The following is a 16,363-nucleotide window of genomic DNA, read 5'->3' on the forward strand; positions in this document are numbered from 1 at the left end:
TGCGCGGCTGCCATAGGTTCAACTAGCGGTTTGACTAGGCCGGTCTAAACTTCTCTGAATCGTTCATCTTCCTCGTCGGGTCTCTACTCAGTGTCTTCTTTTCGACCACGATGGCGACTCCTCTTGCAGTGTCAAGCGGTGGTGGAAAACGACGAGGGACTAGGAAAGACGAGCAGCAAATAGCATTGGCAGCCTCGAGCAAAAAAAACACATAAATGCATGAGCTTTAAAGAATAAGGAACCAAATCATTGGGTTAAGCTTAATGAAATTAAATAGTACGAATCAATCATTATATAGAACATGTGACGCAACGATTGAAACAAGATAAGAAAAGTTGGTTGATAAGACACAAATCATCGAGTAGGTCGTGAACATCAATGATTAAATTATAAGCTCAAAAGTGTTGAATTTTAAAATATCAATTATCGAGATAGAACACATGAGATTAACGAGTTAGCTAAGTAAGTGAAGCTCGGAGGAACTAAAAAGATGTAAATCCAACGTTTGAGTTATACCATATGATATAAACGATTGAGATCAGTTGTTGAAATGGTTGTGGGATTAATATTATTTGTAATATTTTAAAATAATGGTTAAATGAAAATTAGAATATAAGGACGAAAATAAAATAATATTTAAGTATTTTGTATAATTAAAAAAAGAAAAAGCTGAAAAAGCGGAAGTTGGGACTAAAATAGTATTTAACAGGAAAAAGAAAAAGAAAAAGAAAAAGAAAAATATATATATATTGTTGGTCGAGTGAAAAGCCCCCGTAGAAGCGCTGTGAGAGATAGAGAGTTCTTCCCATCACAATAAAACCTTATCTTTCACCATTCTTCTATCTCTCTTTCGGAGCACTCTCCGACTCTCAGCCGCTCCCCCCCCCCCACAATTTCCTGTCAAACACAGGACGTTGTGGATTAATTTTCCCCAACGGAGCTCCATTGAATTCTTTTATTCTCCATTTTCAATTTCACAACAAACACACACAACTCGCCTCGATGGAATCGAAGGACTTATCTCAACAACCGTCGCTGCAGAACTCTGCCTTCTCAGGTTCTTCTTCGACTTACTCCTCGTCCTTTTCGTCTTCTTCCGTTGATTCCAATGTCGATATGCCCTCCCGAGAAATGGAGGTTAGTGAAATTAAAACTGGTGTTGGTGGCGATGGGGATGGTAGTGATGGTGGTGGCTCGGAAACTGACGGGTTTCTGAGTGGGGAGGAGGAATTTGAATCTGCTTTTGATAGACCTATTGTGGAGTATCCAGAGGAAGAATCCTTCGGAAATTCCATCAAAGGGGGTGATAGTGGTAGTTCTTTTGTGAGTTGTTCGGAATTTTCGGCTCCCGAAAGTGTTAGGCCAATTGCGAAGATTTCTGTTGATAGTGACGTCGAGGAGGAGGATGAAAGCCTGGGGAGGAATGAGGAAAGGGATGATAAAGTGGATGGAGAAGATTTTGTTGATAGTAAGGGTAATGAAATTGAGATTCCAGTTGAAAAGGAGGAGGCTCTCGTATCTGGCGGAAATGCGGATGTGAGTGATGTGGTGAATGAAGGGGATGCTAGTCAAGTTTACGAAAGAACGTTTGAGTTGTCGGGGAACACAAAGGAGAGTGACGTGCCTGAAAGTTCAATAGCTGAGGATGTTGGCTCTGCGTTCGAGGAAACTGCTAATGGTGAGAAGCAGGTGTCGGAGGAGGATGAATTGAATGATGTGACAGTCGAACAGCGACAAAATGAGGCTTCAAAAGGAGGAAAAGAAGCAGTGTTGAATAAAGAAAGTCCGATGACTGAGAGGCAGGCTGATGAAGGAATTGGCTTAAATGAGAAGGTGGTTGCTGAAGTTGTAGAACAATTAAAAGAACAGGAATCTCCTGGTTCTTCTTCTGATGACAAAGCTGATTTGGGAGACCAAGCAAGCTCTAAGCTTTCAAAACTAGCAGATAGTAAACAAGAAGCAGAAACGGAAAAAGGAAGTCTCATGGCTGAGAACCAGGCAGATGGGGAGGTCGAATTGAATGACAAGGTCGCTGCTGAAGACGGAGAGCAATTAAAAAGTTTGGAAACTGGTTCTCCTATTGACGACAAAGCTGTTCTGGGCGATGACGAAATCTCCAAGTTTATAAAACTAGCAGATGGAGGACAAGAAGTAGAAATCGATAAAGGAAGTCCTGTGGCTGAGACGCAAGCAGATGGGAAGATTATATTGAATGACATGGAGGATGCTGAAGATGGAGAACAGTTACCCAAATTGGAATCTGGTTCTTCTGTTGACAGTAAAGACGACCAGGATGATCAAGCAAACTCCAAGGTTGCAGAGCTAGAAAACTCTGAGTTTTTAGAACTAGCAGATGGGGGAGAAGAAGCAGAAATGGATAAAAGAAGTTCTGTGGCTGAGATGCAAGCAGATAGGAAGATTATATTGAATGAGATGGAGGATGCTGAAGATGGAGAACGGTTACCCAAATTGGAATCTGGTTCTTCTGTTGACAGTAAACACGACCAGGATGATCAAGCAAACTCCAAGGTTGCAGAGCTAGAAAACTCTGAGTTTTTAGAACTAGCAGACGGGGGAGAAGAAGCAGAAATGGATAAAGGAAGTTCTGTGGCTGAGATGCAAGCAGATAGGAAGATTATATTGAATGAGATGGAGGATGCTGAAGATGGAGAACGGTTACCCAAATTGGAATCTGGTTCTTCTGTTGACAGTAAGGCTGACCAGGATGATCAAGCAAACTCCAAGGTTGCAGAGCTAGAAAACTCCAAGTTTTTAGAACTAGCAGATGGGGGAAAAGAAGCAGAAGTGGATAAAGGAAGTCCTGTGGCAGAGATTCAAGCAGATGGGGAGATTATATTGAATGACAAGGAGGATGCTGAAGATGGAGAACAGTTTCCCAAATTGGAACCTGGTTCTTCTGTTGACAGCAAAGCTGACCAGGATGATCAAGCAAACTCCAAGGTTGCAGAGCTAGCAGATGAATTTACTGATTCAGTTTTAGATAACAAAATCTTGCATGAAAGTTCATTGGTATCAGTAACAGCTGCTGTTGGTAATCCGGTGGAAATAAAGGATGTAGGAAATAGGGAGACTGCGGATTTGGTACATGGAGCTGCCAAATTGGATAATGGGTTTGATAATGTTGGGCATGAAACGGATGATTCTGTTGACCATAATTCTTTGGTTTCGAACCCTGAGATTGACAATAACATGCTGGAAGTCAGTATTGCAGTTGCAGCAGAAGAAACTGTCTCTCATGGAGACAGAGAAATTTCGGCTTCTGATATTGCGAAAAATGAAAATCTTGCGGCTATGGATGTAGAAGATCAGCAGCCTGATGAAAAAGACTCTAAATATGATTCTAAAATAAGAGAGGATTTGCCTGGTGAAGTTGAACCTAAACCATCTCAGGAGGCTAGGTCTTTGGTTAAAGAAAGCATCCCTGATAATGCTTCAGTGATAGATAGTGGAATTTCTGATGCTCCCAAGGCACTTAAACCAGTTTTGAATGAAGTAGATGGGGAAAAGCATCCTTTAGATGAAGAAGGTGATATTGAGGGTTCCGTTACAGATGGAGAGACTGAAGGTGAGATATTTGGTAGTTCTGAAGCTGCTAGAGAATTCATGGAGGAGTTGGAAAGAGCCTCAGGAGCTGGTTTCCATTCTGGTGCAGAGAGTTCTATTGATCAATCACAGAGAATAGATGGTCAGATTGTCACAGACTCGGATGAAGCAGACACAGATGATGAAGGTGATGGAAAGGAGTTGTTTGATTCTGCTGCTTTGGCAGCACTTTTGAAAGCAGCTAGAGATGCTGGCTCAGATGGTGGCCCTATCACTGTGACATCTCAGGATGGCTCCCGGCTTTTTTCCATTGAACGTCCTGCTGGTCTTGGCTCCTCGCTTGTAACTGGAAAAAATGCTTCCCGCCCAAGCCGCCCTCTCTCATTTGCCCCAGCAAATCCTAGAGTGGGGGATGATTCTGAAAATAAATTGAGCGAAGAGGAGAAAAGTAAACTACAAAAGTTACAGCAGAAAAGGGTGAACTTTTTAAGGCTTGTTCAGAGACTAGGTGTTTCTCCGGATGATTCATTAGTCGCACAGGTTTTATATCGTTTTGGGCTTGTAGCTGGTAGGTCTACTGGTCAGCTATTTAGCTTTGATAATGCAAAAAATACTGCAATGCAGCTTGAAGCGGAAGGAAAGGAAGATTTGGACTTCTCATTGAACATACTTGTTCTTGGGAAATCGGGTGTAGGAAAGAGTGCAACTATAAATTCAATTTTTGGGGAAGATAAAACTCCAATCAATGCATTTGGGCCTGGTACAACTTCGGTGAAAGAAATTATTGGGACAGTAGAAGGTGTTAAGATCAGGATTTTTGATTCACCTGGTCTTAGATCCTCTTCATCTGAGCGCCGTATCAACCACAGAATTTTATCCTCAATTAAGAATGTAATGAAAAAATTTCCTCCTGATATTGTTCTTTATGTGGACCGGCTGGATAACCAAACCAGAGATCTTAATGATCTTCTGTTGTTAAGATCAGTATCCAGCTATCTTGGTTCTTCCGTCTGGAAAAATGCCATTATTACTCTTACTCATGCTGCCTCTGCTCCACCTGATGGTCCATCTGGTTCCCCTTTGGGTTATGAGGTGTTTGTTGCTCAACGGTCTCATGTTCTTCAGCAAACTGTTGCTCAAGCTGTTGGTGATCTGCGCATTCTAAATCCAACTTTAATGAATCCGGTTTCTCTTGTCGAAAATCATCCCTCTTGTAGGAAGAATAGAGATGGCCAGAAGGTGCTTCCCAATGGTCAAAGCTGGAGGCCTCAGTTATTACTTTTATGTTTCTCTATTAAAATCCTGGCCGAAGTAGGAAATCTTTCAAAAGCTCCAGAGACATTTGACCACAGGAAGCTTTTTGGTCTCCGTAGCCGTTCACCTCCTCTTCCATATTTATTGTCTGGTTTGTTGCAATCCCGCACACACCCAAAGCTACCATCAGATCAAAATGGTGATAATGGTGATTCTGATATTGATTTGGCCGACTTGTCTGATTCTGATCAAGAAGAGGAGGAAGATGAGTATGACCAGCTCCCTCCGTTCAAGCCTCTCAGAAATTCTCAGGTTTCTAAGCTTAGCAAAGAGCAAAGGAAGGCATACTTTGAGGAATATGATTATCGGGTGAAGCTGCTCCAGAAAAAGCAGTGGAAAGAGGAATTAAAAAGGATGAGAGATATGAAGAAGGGTCAACAACCTACTGTAGATGATTATGGCTACATGGGGGAAGATGACCAGGAAAATGGTGGTCCAGCTGCTGTGCAGGTTCCTTTACCTGACATGGCCCTCCCTCCTTCTTTTGATGGTGATAATCCAGCTTACAGATTCCGATTCTTGGAGCCAACGTCTCAGTTCCTGGCGAGGCCAGTCTTGGACACCCACGGTTGGGATCATGACTGTGGATATGATGGTGTGAATCTTGAACACAGTATGGCCATTGTTAGTCGATTTCCTGCTGCTGTTGCTGTTCAAATTACCAAGGACAAAAAAGAATTCAATATCCACTTAGATTCCTCGGTTTCTGCCAAGCATGGAGAGAATGGTTCTACCATGGCAGGTTTTGACATTCAAAATATTGGAAGGCAGCTTGCATACATCCTTAGAGGAGAGACAAAATTCAAAAGTTTCAGAAAAAACAAAACAGCTGCTGGGGTATCAGTGACATTCTTGGGAGAGAATGTGTGCCCAGGATTTAAAGTTGAAGATCAGATTACACTTGGGAAGCGTGTTGTACTGGTTGGTAGCACTGGCACTGTCCGATCTCAGGGTGATTCTGCATTCGGGGCCAATCTGGAAATGCGGCTGAGGGAGGCCGACTTTCCAATCGGACAAGATCAATCATCACTTGGTTTATCTCTTGTAAAATGGAGAGGAGACACGGCTTTGGGGGCAAACTTTCAGTCACAGTTTTCTGTTGGACGAAGTTACAAAATGGCAGTACGTGCAGGAATCAACAACAAACTAAGTGGACAGATCTCTGTCAAAACAAGCAGCTCTGACCAACTTCAGATTGCTCTTCTGGCTCTCCTTCCTGTTGCCAGGGCTATTTACAACAGCCTACGTCCTGGAGTTGCCGAACATTACTCAGCCTATTAGGTTATGTTTCATCTTTCTATATCTTTCTGTTCATTCCTGTCGGCATTGCACTGTAGGTTATAGATTGAGCACTTTCTGTTTTATTATTTTTGCTGAATAAGTAAGATTCTATTGATCTATAAATTTGAATCTTCGCTTTCATGTTGTTTGATTCCATTACGTATTATCCAATTTTGAGAAGAAAGCAAGGTGTGTTGTCCCATCCTTTATAGCTTCTAGTCATAATCTGTTTCTGACCAGGTCCAGAGTTAGATTATTTACATAATTGAGATTGATTATTGCTTGCTTGTCAATGGCATGTAGGTCCTTAACCCTTTTGAGATATCGTTGTAGGTGTATTTTTGACTGAAATGTTTGGGGAATTTCACATGTTTTAGATGTTCTGGAATATTGAAAACTTCAAATCCTTCTCTACTAGAGCCCACTTTTAGCGACTCTCGAAGTTCAAAAGAAGCTTGACGTTCTTATTTTCTTATATGGATTGAAGTCAAAACTGCATGAATTGAAAAATTAAGCCTTGTATCTGGTCTTGTCATTTACACAAAACTCTACGAACTGTTATTTGTGTATTGTCTTGTGTAAACCAACATGCTTTGCCTTCTCGCTAGTGTTGACCCTTTAACCTGCAACATCTTACACTATTCTTGGAGAATGTGTTCTAAAACATTATTTTTATGTTTTTCATGTTGTTTTCTTTCATGTTCTTTTTCTTTCATGTTCTTTCCTCAGAAAGAATGGTATTTGTGTTATGCATGAAAACTGGGAGAGGGAAATGAAGTATTGCATATAAGAGTGATGGAAATCTCTCCTTAACATACACGTTTTAAAAACTGTGAAGCTGACGACAATTCGTGACGGGCTAAAGTGGACAATATCTGTTAGCGGTGGACTTAGTGGATTTTGAAATCTCACATCGAAGGGAATGAAACATTGTTTATAAGGGTGTGAAGATCTCTCTATCGTATGACAATGTAGCGATAGATTGAGTTTTGAAAAAGATTGTTTTGAGTAATATGGGAGCGGGGAAGTACTTGGATATTTATTGTATTGTTTTCATCAGTGCAAGGAGGAGGGTGATCCTTTTTGAATATTAAGTATTAGGTAGCTTGTTTGTTTGTTCCTTTCTTAAAGCTTACAAATTGTCTCCTAATATTGTTCAAACACTCACTGTTCTAGGTGCTTTGAGTTTTGGCATGGGAGAACGATCTTCTCACGAGCCACCTTGATCAATTGTAAATTAATTTTAGATATTCCATTAGAATTTTGTTTTTAAAACATTAAATTCAAAACTTTTTCACTTCTTTACATGTAATAGTGTAATAATTATTGCACTTCAAATTTGAGAAATTTTCATATGTACGTCTTTTTTTTTTTGCTTCTTTAGAAATAATTACGTATTAGTTTTAAATAGAAATAAACGAAAATAGCTTTAGAATATTAACTATAGTCTAAATTAATAATTGTTAGTTTGAGATTTTAATCGGATAAAATCCTTCCATTTTCTAATTTTAGTTCTTAAATTTAATAAATTTTAAATTTAGTTATTATGCCATCAATATATCTCATATTTAATTTTTTATCTACATTAAACAAATAATAATAATAATAACAATAATTTTCATGCATAAACAAATATTATTTGATTAATTTCAAGATTTAAAAAAAATAATAATAATAAAATAAACTGAAGTATATATATACGTGGAAAATGAAGTGGGTCATATTCGCGCGGTTGATTCATCTTTTTGACAGATTCGTCGCTTCATCCGTTATTTGGATATTATTGAATATATTGATTTGGGGCGATGTGAGGTTCCCAACCCGCGAGCTGAAGTTTCCATGGCTTTGGGTATGGCTACTCTTCCTGTGTTCCACCAGCTGCTCACCCTCTCTAATCCCAAATCAGCAACCATTCTCAGGCAGCGCCTACCCACTTCCAATTCCCAAAGGGCTTTCCATGTCTCTATTCTCTGTTGCTCTTCTACTTCTCAATCCCCCGAAGCTAACGTCGAATCTGCGGAGTCCTCTGTCAATCTCGGCCTCCAGCTCTTCTCTAAAGGACGGGTGTGCGTTCTTTTCCTTTCTATTTCATTCCCTTCTCTTACCACTTCCTTTATTCTCTACTTTCTTGCTTTCTACCAATTGGGTATTCTTTAATTCCTTCACACTTGTTCCCTAATTTGGATTTTTTTTAGTTTGTTCTTCTGGGCTTGTTCTTGAATGGTCTCTTTTGGTACATAATTACAGAGTTTTCTGTGAGAAACCACTGCAACTTCTTTTGGATTTTTGATGGACTTTGGTATAATATGTGTAATGGCTACCTTGACTTTCTATGCCAAGGAAGAACTCAGCCAAATTTCTGCAAAACTCTAGCTTCTTCTTCATTGGCTTTGGATATTCTGTAAGAAGTGTGTGTCTCTTTGTGTACATTTCACAAAACAATGAATGTTTCAGGTCAAAGAGGCTTTAGTCCAGTTTGAAGCAGCACTGGATATGAATCCCAACCCAATGGAGGCCCAAGCTGCTTTGTACAATAAAGCATGCTGTCATGCCTATCGGTATGCTTAAAGGTCTCTATTCTTTTACTTATTAACACAGCTTATTGCTCGTCACTGCATTAATCCAGGTTCATTGAAGAATATAATATAATGGACATAGTTTAGGGGGGTGTTGAATGCGTGTACTTTTATACTCTAAAAAGGTTTTGAAAAACTAGAATTCTGATTCAGCAAAGATGATGGATTGTGTCTCTGAATGTTTTGAGGTAGTGGGGAAGGAAAGAAAGCTGCTGACTGTCTGCGTGTTGCATTAAGAGAATATGACCTGAAATTTGGCACAATTTTGAATGATCCTGACTTGGCCTCATTCAGAGCTCTTCCTGAATTCAAGGAATTGCAAGAAGAGGTTCGTCGCTAAATGCTGCTCTCTTCATTTTGCCATCTTCAACGTATTCACAATTACTCGTTCAATTATATTTCTGAATAATATGGTTTCCAGGCTAGGATGGGTGGAGAAGATATAGGATATGGATTTCGAAGAGATCTTAAACTCATTAGTGAAGTCCAAGCACCTTTTCGAGGGGTTCGGAGGTTCTTTTATGTGGCACTGTCTGCAGCTGCTGGAATTTCGCTGTTGTTTAATCTACCGAGGTTGTTTCGTGCTATTCAAGGTGGTAATGAAGCTCCTGATGTTTGGGAAACTGTTGGAAATTTAGCTGTTAATGTTGGAGGTACATTCAGTTGAGGAATATATTAATGAAAAGTTACATGTTCACTATGGTGAGGTAGCTGAAATACTAACTTTCCAATCAGCATTTAACAGGTATTGTCGTTTTTGTGGCGTTATTTTTATGGGACAACAAGAAAGAAGAGGAACAGCTTGCACAAATATCAAGAAATGAAACGTTATCAAGGTTGCCTCTACGTCTTTCCACCAATCGAGTTGTTGAACTTGTTCAGCTACGAGATACTGTAAGACCGGTGAGTATGATTATTCATCTTACCCCTTAATGATTCCATCAATGAATGGTAAGTCCAACATTCATGTAATAGGGTTGATCACTCACTTCATTTGCCCATTTTGCCTTCATGTCCCTAACTTATTGGGTATCAGAGCCAGCTATCGGGTGGTGTGCCAGTGTGGATGGCAAGGCCTGAAGGGAGTGGACACGAGGCGGTGTACCAGCAAGAACGCTGGGCCCCAAAGGGGGTGGATTGGAGGGTCCCACATCGATTGTGAAGGGAATAAGTGTTAGCAAGAACACTGGGCCCCGAAGGGGGTGGATTGTGAGATCCCACATCGGTTGGAGAGGAGAACGAACATTCTTTATAAGGGTGTGGAAACCTCTCCCTAGTAGACGCGTTTTAAAATTCTTGAGGAGAAGCCCAAAAGGGAAAGCCCAAAAAGGACCATATCTGCTAGCGGTGCGGTGAGCTTGAGCTGTTACCGTTTGGTATCTGTTCCATCTATAAAATCTTCCGGAATTCCTTTGCTAATATTCCTAGTTGGGCTCTATTGCTTCTAATATTCCTAGTTATGTACATTCTGCATTCCTTAAATCAATTTACCTTGCAAGGAAGGTCATTTTAGCTGGGAAAAAGGAGACAGTTTCTTCAGCCATCCAAAAGGCAGAGAGGTTCAGAACTGAGCTCCTTAGACGAGGTGTTCTCTTAGTTCCTGTCATATGGCGCGAAGGTCGGGAGACCCGAATGGAAAAGAAAGGGTTTGGTGCTCCAGCCCCTGCTGGTTCTGCTGCTCTGCCATCTATTGGTGTAAGTAAGATCAATCTATTTCTATCATGTCCTACATTTGTTTAAGGATATCCTTTATCCTTCTGAATTATGCTGTTGTTTGTACATGTTCGAACTAGAAAATTCGCAAGCTAATCGGTAGGTTCTCTTGTTCTCATGGAACTATTGTAGGAAGATTTTGAGAAACGAGCTCAGTCTATAACCGCCAAATCGAAGTTGAAAGCTGAAATTCGATTCAGGGCTGATGTTATATCACCTGCAGAATGGGAAAGGTAAGTGTATACCTGTCTACGCATGCCTGCTTCCCGTCATCTAATTTACTTGTCAGCTTATCTGTAACAACCCAAGCCCACTGTTAGCAGATATTGTCCTTTTTGGTCTCCCCTTAAGGTTTTTAAAACGCGTCTGCTAGGGAGAGGTTTCCACACCCTTGTAAAGATGCTTCGTTCTTCTCTCTAACTGACGTGGGATCTCACAATCTATCCCCCCTTCAAGGCCTAGCGTCCTCGCTGACACTCGTTCTCTTCTCCAATCAATGTGGGACCCCCCAATCCACCTCCCTTTGGGGTCCAGCATGTCCTTGCTGGCACACTGCCTCGTGTCCACCCTCCTTCTGAGCTCAGCTTCCTCGTTGACACATCATCCAGTGTCTGGCTTTGATACAATTTGTAACAGCCTAAGCCCACCGCTAGCAGATATTGACCTCTTTGGGCTTTCCCATTCGGGCTTCCCCTCAAGATTTTTAAAATGCGTTTTCTAGGGAGAGGTTTCCACACCTTTATAAAGAATGTTTCGTTTTCCTTCCCAACCGATGTGGAATCTCACAATATCTTTGCAAACTCACCTTTCTTATCTTACAAAGTTGTATTTTTTGTTTTTATTTGAAACATAAACCATTCATTAATGTATTGAAATGAAATACAAAAGATGCTCATTGGATAATATGAATTCATTGATTAGATACTCCAAAGTTGTATTATGACTTATTTTTGTTTGTTGAATTAGTTGGATAAGAGACCAGCAGAAATCTGAAGGGGTTACTCCTGGTGAGGATGTCTACATAATATTGCGATTGGATGGTCGAGTTCGAAGATCAGGGAGAGTATGTTCATATCACGAAAATCTTCTTCTTCATTCTAATGGAAACACATCTTAGTGTCGGAGATCTAAACCATGTTATCAGTCAACTATTTCATCTATATAACTCCCGTAACTTCTTCTTCGTAGTGGCTCTGTTCCATGTTTATATATTCCATTTGCAAAAGTCCTTTGAGGATCATGCAGACTTTTTCCTCATTTTTGGTGATGATTTGCAGGGAATGCCCGACTGGCAAAAAATTATTGAAGAGTTACCACCAATGGACGCTCTTCTAAGCAAGCTAGAAAGATGAGATAAACAGAAACGATATGCAAATGCTCGTGGAAACTATCGATGGCATCGCTTTCGCTACTCGTTCGACTTCCACACGAACACCAGAAGAGTACAAGGTCTAGTTATACATTCTTAGCTAATTGTGTTTGCTATTATAACTGTGTTTGGAGGATGGGTGATTGAATTGATATGATCAGATGGGTCATTGGGGCAATAGATTCTGAGTTAAAAGAAACCAGTTGGTGGACTCTCTGTTTCTTGAACTTAGCTTTCTTGAACAACCACACTATCTTTTAATATCATTTTTATCACTTTCTTGGTAGGTTGTGAAAAGGGTCTTCACATAAATTGGAATGCTTTTTGAATTTTCAAAAGTTCTACAAAGGAAATGAGAACAAAAAAGACCCCTCCAAAAAGAAAACTTGTGGCATATGTGTAAATAAAATGAAAAAACCAAAGCCATTTCCTTGGAATCAAAACGCTTTAAATGAGAACAAGCTCTTTCCCTTGGCATACTTAGAATTCAACCATGGGCAACTCTTCTTCTCCACCTGCCTTCTTCTCTATGCTCATTTTCACCATAGCCTTCTTTGTCTCTTCGTCCTCTTTAATGGTCGTGGCCATGAGTGGTGACCGTAGTCTTAGCTGGCTCTCCACTGAAGCTCGATGCCATGGACGTTCGTTAAGTGAATGCATGATGGATGTTGAGTTTGAAATGGATTCTGAGATCAATCGTCGTATCTTAGCCACTTCAAGTTACATAAGTTACAAGTCGTTGAAGGCGAACAACATTCCATGCTCTCGACGAGGTTCGTCCTACTACAATTGCCAGCCGGGGGCTGAAGCTAACCCGTATCAGCGGGGTTGTACTGTCATTACTCGTTGCAGAAGCTAAGCAAAATTCATCTTCTTCTTTGCGTGTTCCTTCTTGTTCTTGTCTTTGTAACATAGAATAAATTTGAAAAAGGCGGTTGCTGTGTTTGGGTTTATTACGTGGTGTTATTAAGTATTTAGACTTAAACAATATTGTAAACTTATCTTTTATCTTTCCATACATTTAAGCTTTACAAATACAATTAAGTTTTAAAAAAATAAAATAAAATAAAAAAATTAACAAACATTATGAATATTAAAGTTCAAATTTGTATTATGACCAGCTAACCACAGGTTAACAACTGTTGCGGGATGAGGTTGGTGGTCGCTGATGGTGCGGTGGTGGTCACCTACTATGGTTGACAGTGGTCGAACATTCAATAGCAAACCATCACATAAACTAGAGACTTAACCATCACATAAACTAGAGACTTATTATATATAAAGTTTACACAAAACAATAATTGAATACACATCGGTCAATGTCAGGAAAGATAGATGATAAGAAAGCAGAGAGAAACAAACGAACATTCGGTATTAAATAGATGGAACTCGTTTACAATAATCAACTTTTCTCAATGTACTATGCAAAAGAAAAAAAAAAAATGGTACATAACAACATAACCTTCCTATATATGTCTCCAAAACAGAGACTATCACTTTAAATTACAAAGTAAAGCGTTAAATATTTAGGTACAGCCAGCATTTACGAAAGATAAATTACTAACGAAGGGGTCGATGGCGAAGATTGTACCTTCTTGTTGTTAAAGCACTGGTGATTGAATTCTCTCCCACTTCTTCTGGAAGAACAAAATCAGGATCATCAACATCTTCAGATAACTCTGTGTCAATCCATGATGACCAATTCACCTCACTATCACTTTCCCAACATATCTTATTTTGTGTCTGCATTCCATTGATCCTTTCCATTAACATTAATAGCATGTGATGGTTTAAAACATCATAGTCTCTGCAATTTCCAAATGCGAAACGTTATGAGGTGTATTGGTTTTTCATTTATGGCTAAGGTTTCATTTGGTTTAAGTTCTGTGATGGTTTTACCTGTATGTGCAAATGGCATGTAGAAGCTGAAGAGAAGCAGCAAGCAAGAACACTGTCCGCACCGAGTTTATGATCCATGTTTTCTGCTCCATGTTGAACATCTCAAACCGTAGTATGCCTACTTCGATTAAGAATGCAACACACAGCTCTGGAAATCATGAGAATTTGGATTTGATCAGTGGTCTATCAGATTTTTGCTAACAAAGAGAAGATTTGTTGAATAGAAATTTGTGTTACCGATATATAGCCAGGGCCTAACGGTGTAAGTTTGCTTGGTGCTACTGAACATGTAGACGATGAAGATTAAAATGAAGTAAATGAGGAAAACTTTGATTAGTCGAGATTCGAGCAACATTGCATTGTGCAAGGTGAAAAGCTTCTCTAAAGCAATGAACATATTTGCTTGCTTTGATTCAAATGATTGCTGTCAGCAGGGCAAGAAAAGTAAGAAACAGATTCAGACTTTGTAACATAACTCATGAAGATTCAACACATCACCAATAAACCCAAGAGCTTGAGCTGATGTGTGATGGGTTGCCCTAAATTTAATCTTTTCATTAACATTTAACAGACAAAAGCATTTGGCTTAAAGAAAAAGCTTACCTGAGCTTCCAAGATTGAATTTGAATTGTCCATCAAACGATCATGAAGTTGTTGGAGTTGTCCTTGTCGCTGAAGAAACTCATCCTGTTGTTTGCGGCCATATTCAGCCAATTGTTGCAGCTTACGCCTGCAAGTCAAAATTCAAGTTAGAGAAATTTTAATTAGGTCTAGCTTTGTTTTGAATCGTAATTTTATACACCTGCTATCCTCTAGCGCTTCTGATTGAACTTTGCTTAAAGAATGAAGACCATTGAGTGCTGTGGATTGAGCATCTAGAAGTTCTTGTTGTTTGTCCAATGAAAGCCCTGCCATATTCCCAATATCATCAGCCGTGCTCTGCAGGTACTTCATCTTCAAAGACATTGAATCTCCCACTTTGGCTATCTCCTTTTCGATTTCGATCGCTTCTTCTCGTAAACCGTCCATCTCTCGGCCAAGGTTGCTGTAGGAATCCTGAAGCATTTCCATCCCTTCCTCCAAACTTCTTCTCAGTTTTAACTGACCTTCTTGGAGTTCCAACTGGGATGTTTCGATCTTCTTGGATTGTTCGTAAACTGCTTCAGAGTGCTCTAATACAGTGCCCATGTGATCTTCTAGTTTTCTTGATGTTTGAACCATTTTTTGTATTTGAACACCAGTAGAGTTCAAGGAATCATAAATTTGATATGAATTTTGCAGCAGAGATTCCGATTTTTCTTCGATGGATTCTAACTTGCCTTCTGCAGCTTCGGAAGATCTCTTCAGTTCATTCACTAGCCTCTCTGTGTCATGCTTGAAAGCATGAGCCCTGGAAACAAGACAAAAACCAATTGGATAAAATGCTAAAATCACAAGGATGGTAAACAAAATTAAATGGAAAAACAAATTGGACCAAATGCCCTATCGTTTGAACTTATTTAAATTTCAGCTTGTATCAATTCAGACCTTGTAAGTCATAAGGATCAAATTGAAAATTTTAGAACTATGAAGGCTAAATTAAAACTACATTGAAATTATAAAGACGAAACTGAAAATTTTATAACGATTCAAAACTAAACAGAAACAATTACGATTTATAATCTAAACGATCAGGTAGGATACTCACTGTAGCTGATGACAAATGGAGTTAGTTTCAAGGTAGAACTCAAGATAGATCCTATGCTCATGTTCATTCAGGTATTTGAGGCATTTGGCCATGGGGGATTCCGCATCACAAGAAGGAAAAGGAGGCCTGCCAGAGTCCTTCTGAAAGCAATCGCTAAGATGCCAAGCAAATCTAGACCGTTTCTCATCTGCAGCAAAAATCTCAGAGCAGCCCGCAAAGAGATGCCTATAAGCACCTTCCCAACAAGAATTAGACGTACTCAACTTGTTCTTAGCATTCTCAATTCGCCTCACCCCCTTTTGATCATCAAAACCCTCAATTGAAAATTCCGAAACACTTCCACCCTCAACACGCTTAAAAGACCCCATAGAAGAGCCCGAAGATGAAGAAGACGAGAACCAGTTCCACGATTCGCAATTCGGCAACGCAAATAACAGAATCACCAAAAACAGAATATGCTCCATCGAAAAACCTACCGTCTCGTCTTCGTCTTCTACCAAAATCAAACAACAAAATCCAAACAAAAACCACATCAATTTCCTAATCCCATGGAATTAAGTTACTCTACAACAGAGAAATAATCAACAAGCCCCAAAAAGTCGTAAATCGATATACAGAGTAAGATAACTTAACGAAAAACGAATCCAAGCACAATCACAAAAATTTGTGTAATTCATATAACAGTCAACGATCATATGTGAATCGAATTGAGAAGTTGTAAGAAAGAGAACCTGAATTGTTCCGGTTGAGGAGTCGGGAAGTTTTTGTTGTGTTTTTTTTTTGAGGAAGACGACGGCGGAGATTTTGAAAGGACTTTATATTTATAGGTGGGCAGTTATGAACAAGAAAGGAAAGGAATCAAAACGGCGCGTTTTGGAAAGAGGCGCGAACCTTTGTCCGTTAGTTTCTTACAACAATTTGTTTCCTTTTTTTCTTTTTATCCTATTTTATTTTATATCA

The 16,363-nt window shown here is 39.6% G+C and overlaps 4 protein-coding genes across 5 annotated transcripts; 3 read left to right on the plus strand and 1 right to left on the minus strand.

The window, feature by feature from the left end:
- The first annotated feature begins 759 nt into the window (after positions 1-759).
- LOC111442225 (translocase of chloroplast 159, chloroplastic-like) lies at positions 760-6,313 on the plus strand. The gene has a single exon (XM_023079531.1). The coding sequence runs from the start codon at positions 1,003-1,005 to the stop codon at positions 6,157-6,159; it is 5,157 nt and encodes a 1,718-aa protein (XP_022935299.1). The 5' UTR covers positions 760-1,002; the 3' UTR covers positions 6,160-6,313.
- A 1,562-nt stretch (positions 6,314-7,875) lies between these two features.
- On the plus strand, positions 7,876-12,765 carry LOC111442233 (protein LOW PSII ACCUMULATION 1, chloroplastic). Of its 2 annotated transcripts, XM_023079543.1 has the most exons (9): positions 7,876-8,223; positions 8,614-8,717; positions 8,928-9,063; positions 9,157-9,388; positions 9,481-9,638; positions 10,239-10,430; positions 10,581-10,681; positions 11,415-11,511; positions 11,726-12,765. In XM_023079543.1, exons 1-9 carry the CDS (start codon positions 7,999-8,001, stop codon positions 11,798-11,800), a joined length of 1,320 nt encoding a protein of 439 aa, XP_022935311.1. In that variant the 5' UTR covers positions 7,876-7,998; the 3' UTR covers positions 11,801-12,765. The 2 variants fall into 2 exon arrangements, 1 of the variants encoding a protein (XP_022935311.1); XR_002710278.1 differs by lacking the exon at positions 10,581-10,681.
- Positions 12,311-12,676, plus strand: LOC111441696 (protein RALF-like 1). The gene has a single exon (XM_023078783.1). The coding sequence runs from the start codon at positions 12,311-12,313 to the stop codon at positions 12,674-12,676; it is 366 nt and encodes a 121-aa protein (XP_022934551.1).
- A 425-nt stretch (positions 12,766-13,190) lies between the features above and the next one.
- Positions 13,191-16,188, minus strand: LOC111442231 (protein GAMETE EXPRESSED 1). The gene is made up of 7 exons (XM_023079540.1): positions 16,135-16,188; positions 15,404-15,896; positions 14,519-15,106; positions 14,320-14,446; positions 13,954-14,140; positions 13,717-13,864; positions 13,191-13,624 (listed from the first exon to the last, which is right to left on the minus strand). Exons 2-7 carry the CDS (start codon positions 15,865-15,867, stop codon positions 13,378-13,380), a joined length of 1,761 nt encoding a protein of 586 aa, XP_022935308.1. The 5' UTR covers positions 15,868-15,896; positions 16,135-16,188; the 3' UTR covers positions 13,191-13,377.
- Positions 16,189-16,363: the final 175 nt, after the last annotated feature.

This window comes from Cucurbita moschata, unplaced genomic scaffold, assembly GCF_002738365.1.
Source record: "Cucurbita moschata cultivar Rifu unplaced genomic scaffold, Cmos_1.0 Cmo_Scf00004, whole genome shotgun sequence".
Classification (NCBI taxonomy): Eukaryota; Viridiplantae; Streptophyta; class Magnoliopsida; order Cucurbitales; family Cucurbitaceae; genus Cucurbita; species Cucurbita moschata.

Excerpts from the sequence above, each read along its gene's own strand:
- LOC111442225 (XM_023079531.1), top strand. The coding sequence starts at position 1,003 with ATGGAATCGAAGGACTTATCTCAACAACCGTCGCTGCAGAACTCTGCC.
- LOC111442233 (XM_023079543.1), top strand. The coding sequence starts at position 7,999 with ATGGCTTTGGGTATGGCTACTCTTCCTGTGTTCCACCAGCTGCTCACC. Across the intron at positions 8,718-8,927 it reads GCATGCTGTCATGCCTATCG|TGGGGAAGGAAAGAAAGCTG; the intron begins GTATGCTTAAAG and ends GTTTTGAGGTAG. Across the intron at positions 10,682-11,414 it reads TCACCTGCAGAATGGGAAAG|TTGGATAAGAGACCAGCAGA; the intron begins GTAAGTGTATAC and ends TTGTTGAATTAG.
- LOC111441696 (XM_023078783.1), top strand. The coding sequence starts at position 12,311 with ATGGGCAACTCTTCTTCTCCACCTGCCTTCTTCTCTATGCTCATTTTC.
- LOC111442231 (XM_023079540.1), bottom strand. The coding sequence starts at position 15,867 with ATGGAGCATATTCTGTTTTTGGTGATTCTGTTATTTGCGTTGCCGAAT. Across the intron at positions 14,141-14,319 it reads ATTCAATCTTGGAAGCTCAG|CAATCATTTGAATCAAAGCA; the intron begins GTAAGCTTTTTC and ends CCCTGCTGACAG. Across the intron at positions 13,625-13,716 it reads CATGCCATTTGCACATACAG|AGACTATGATGTTTTAAACC; the intron begins GTAAAACCATCA and ends TGGAAATTGCAG.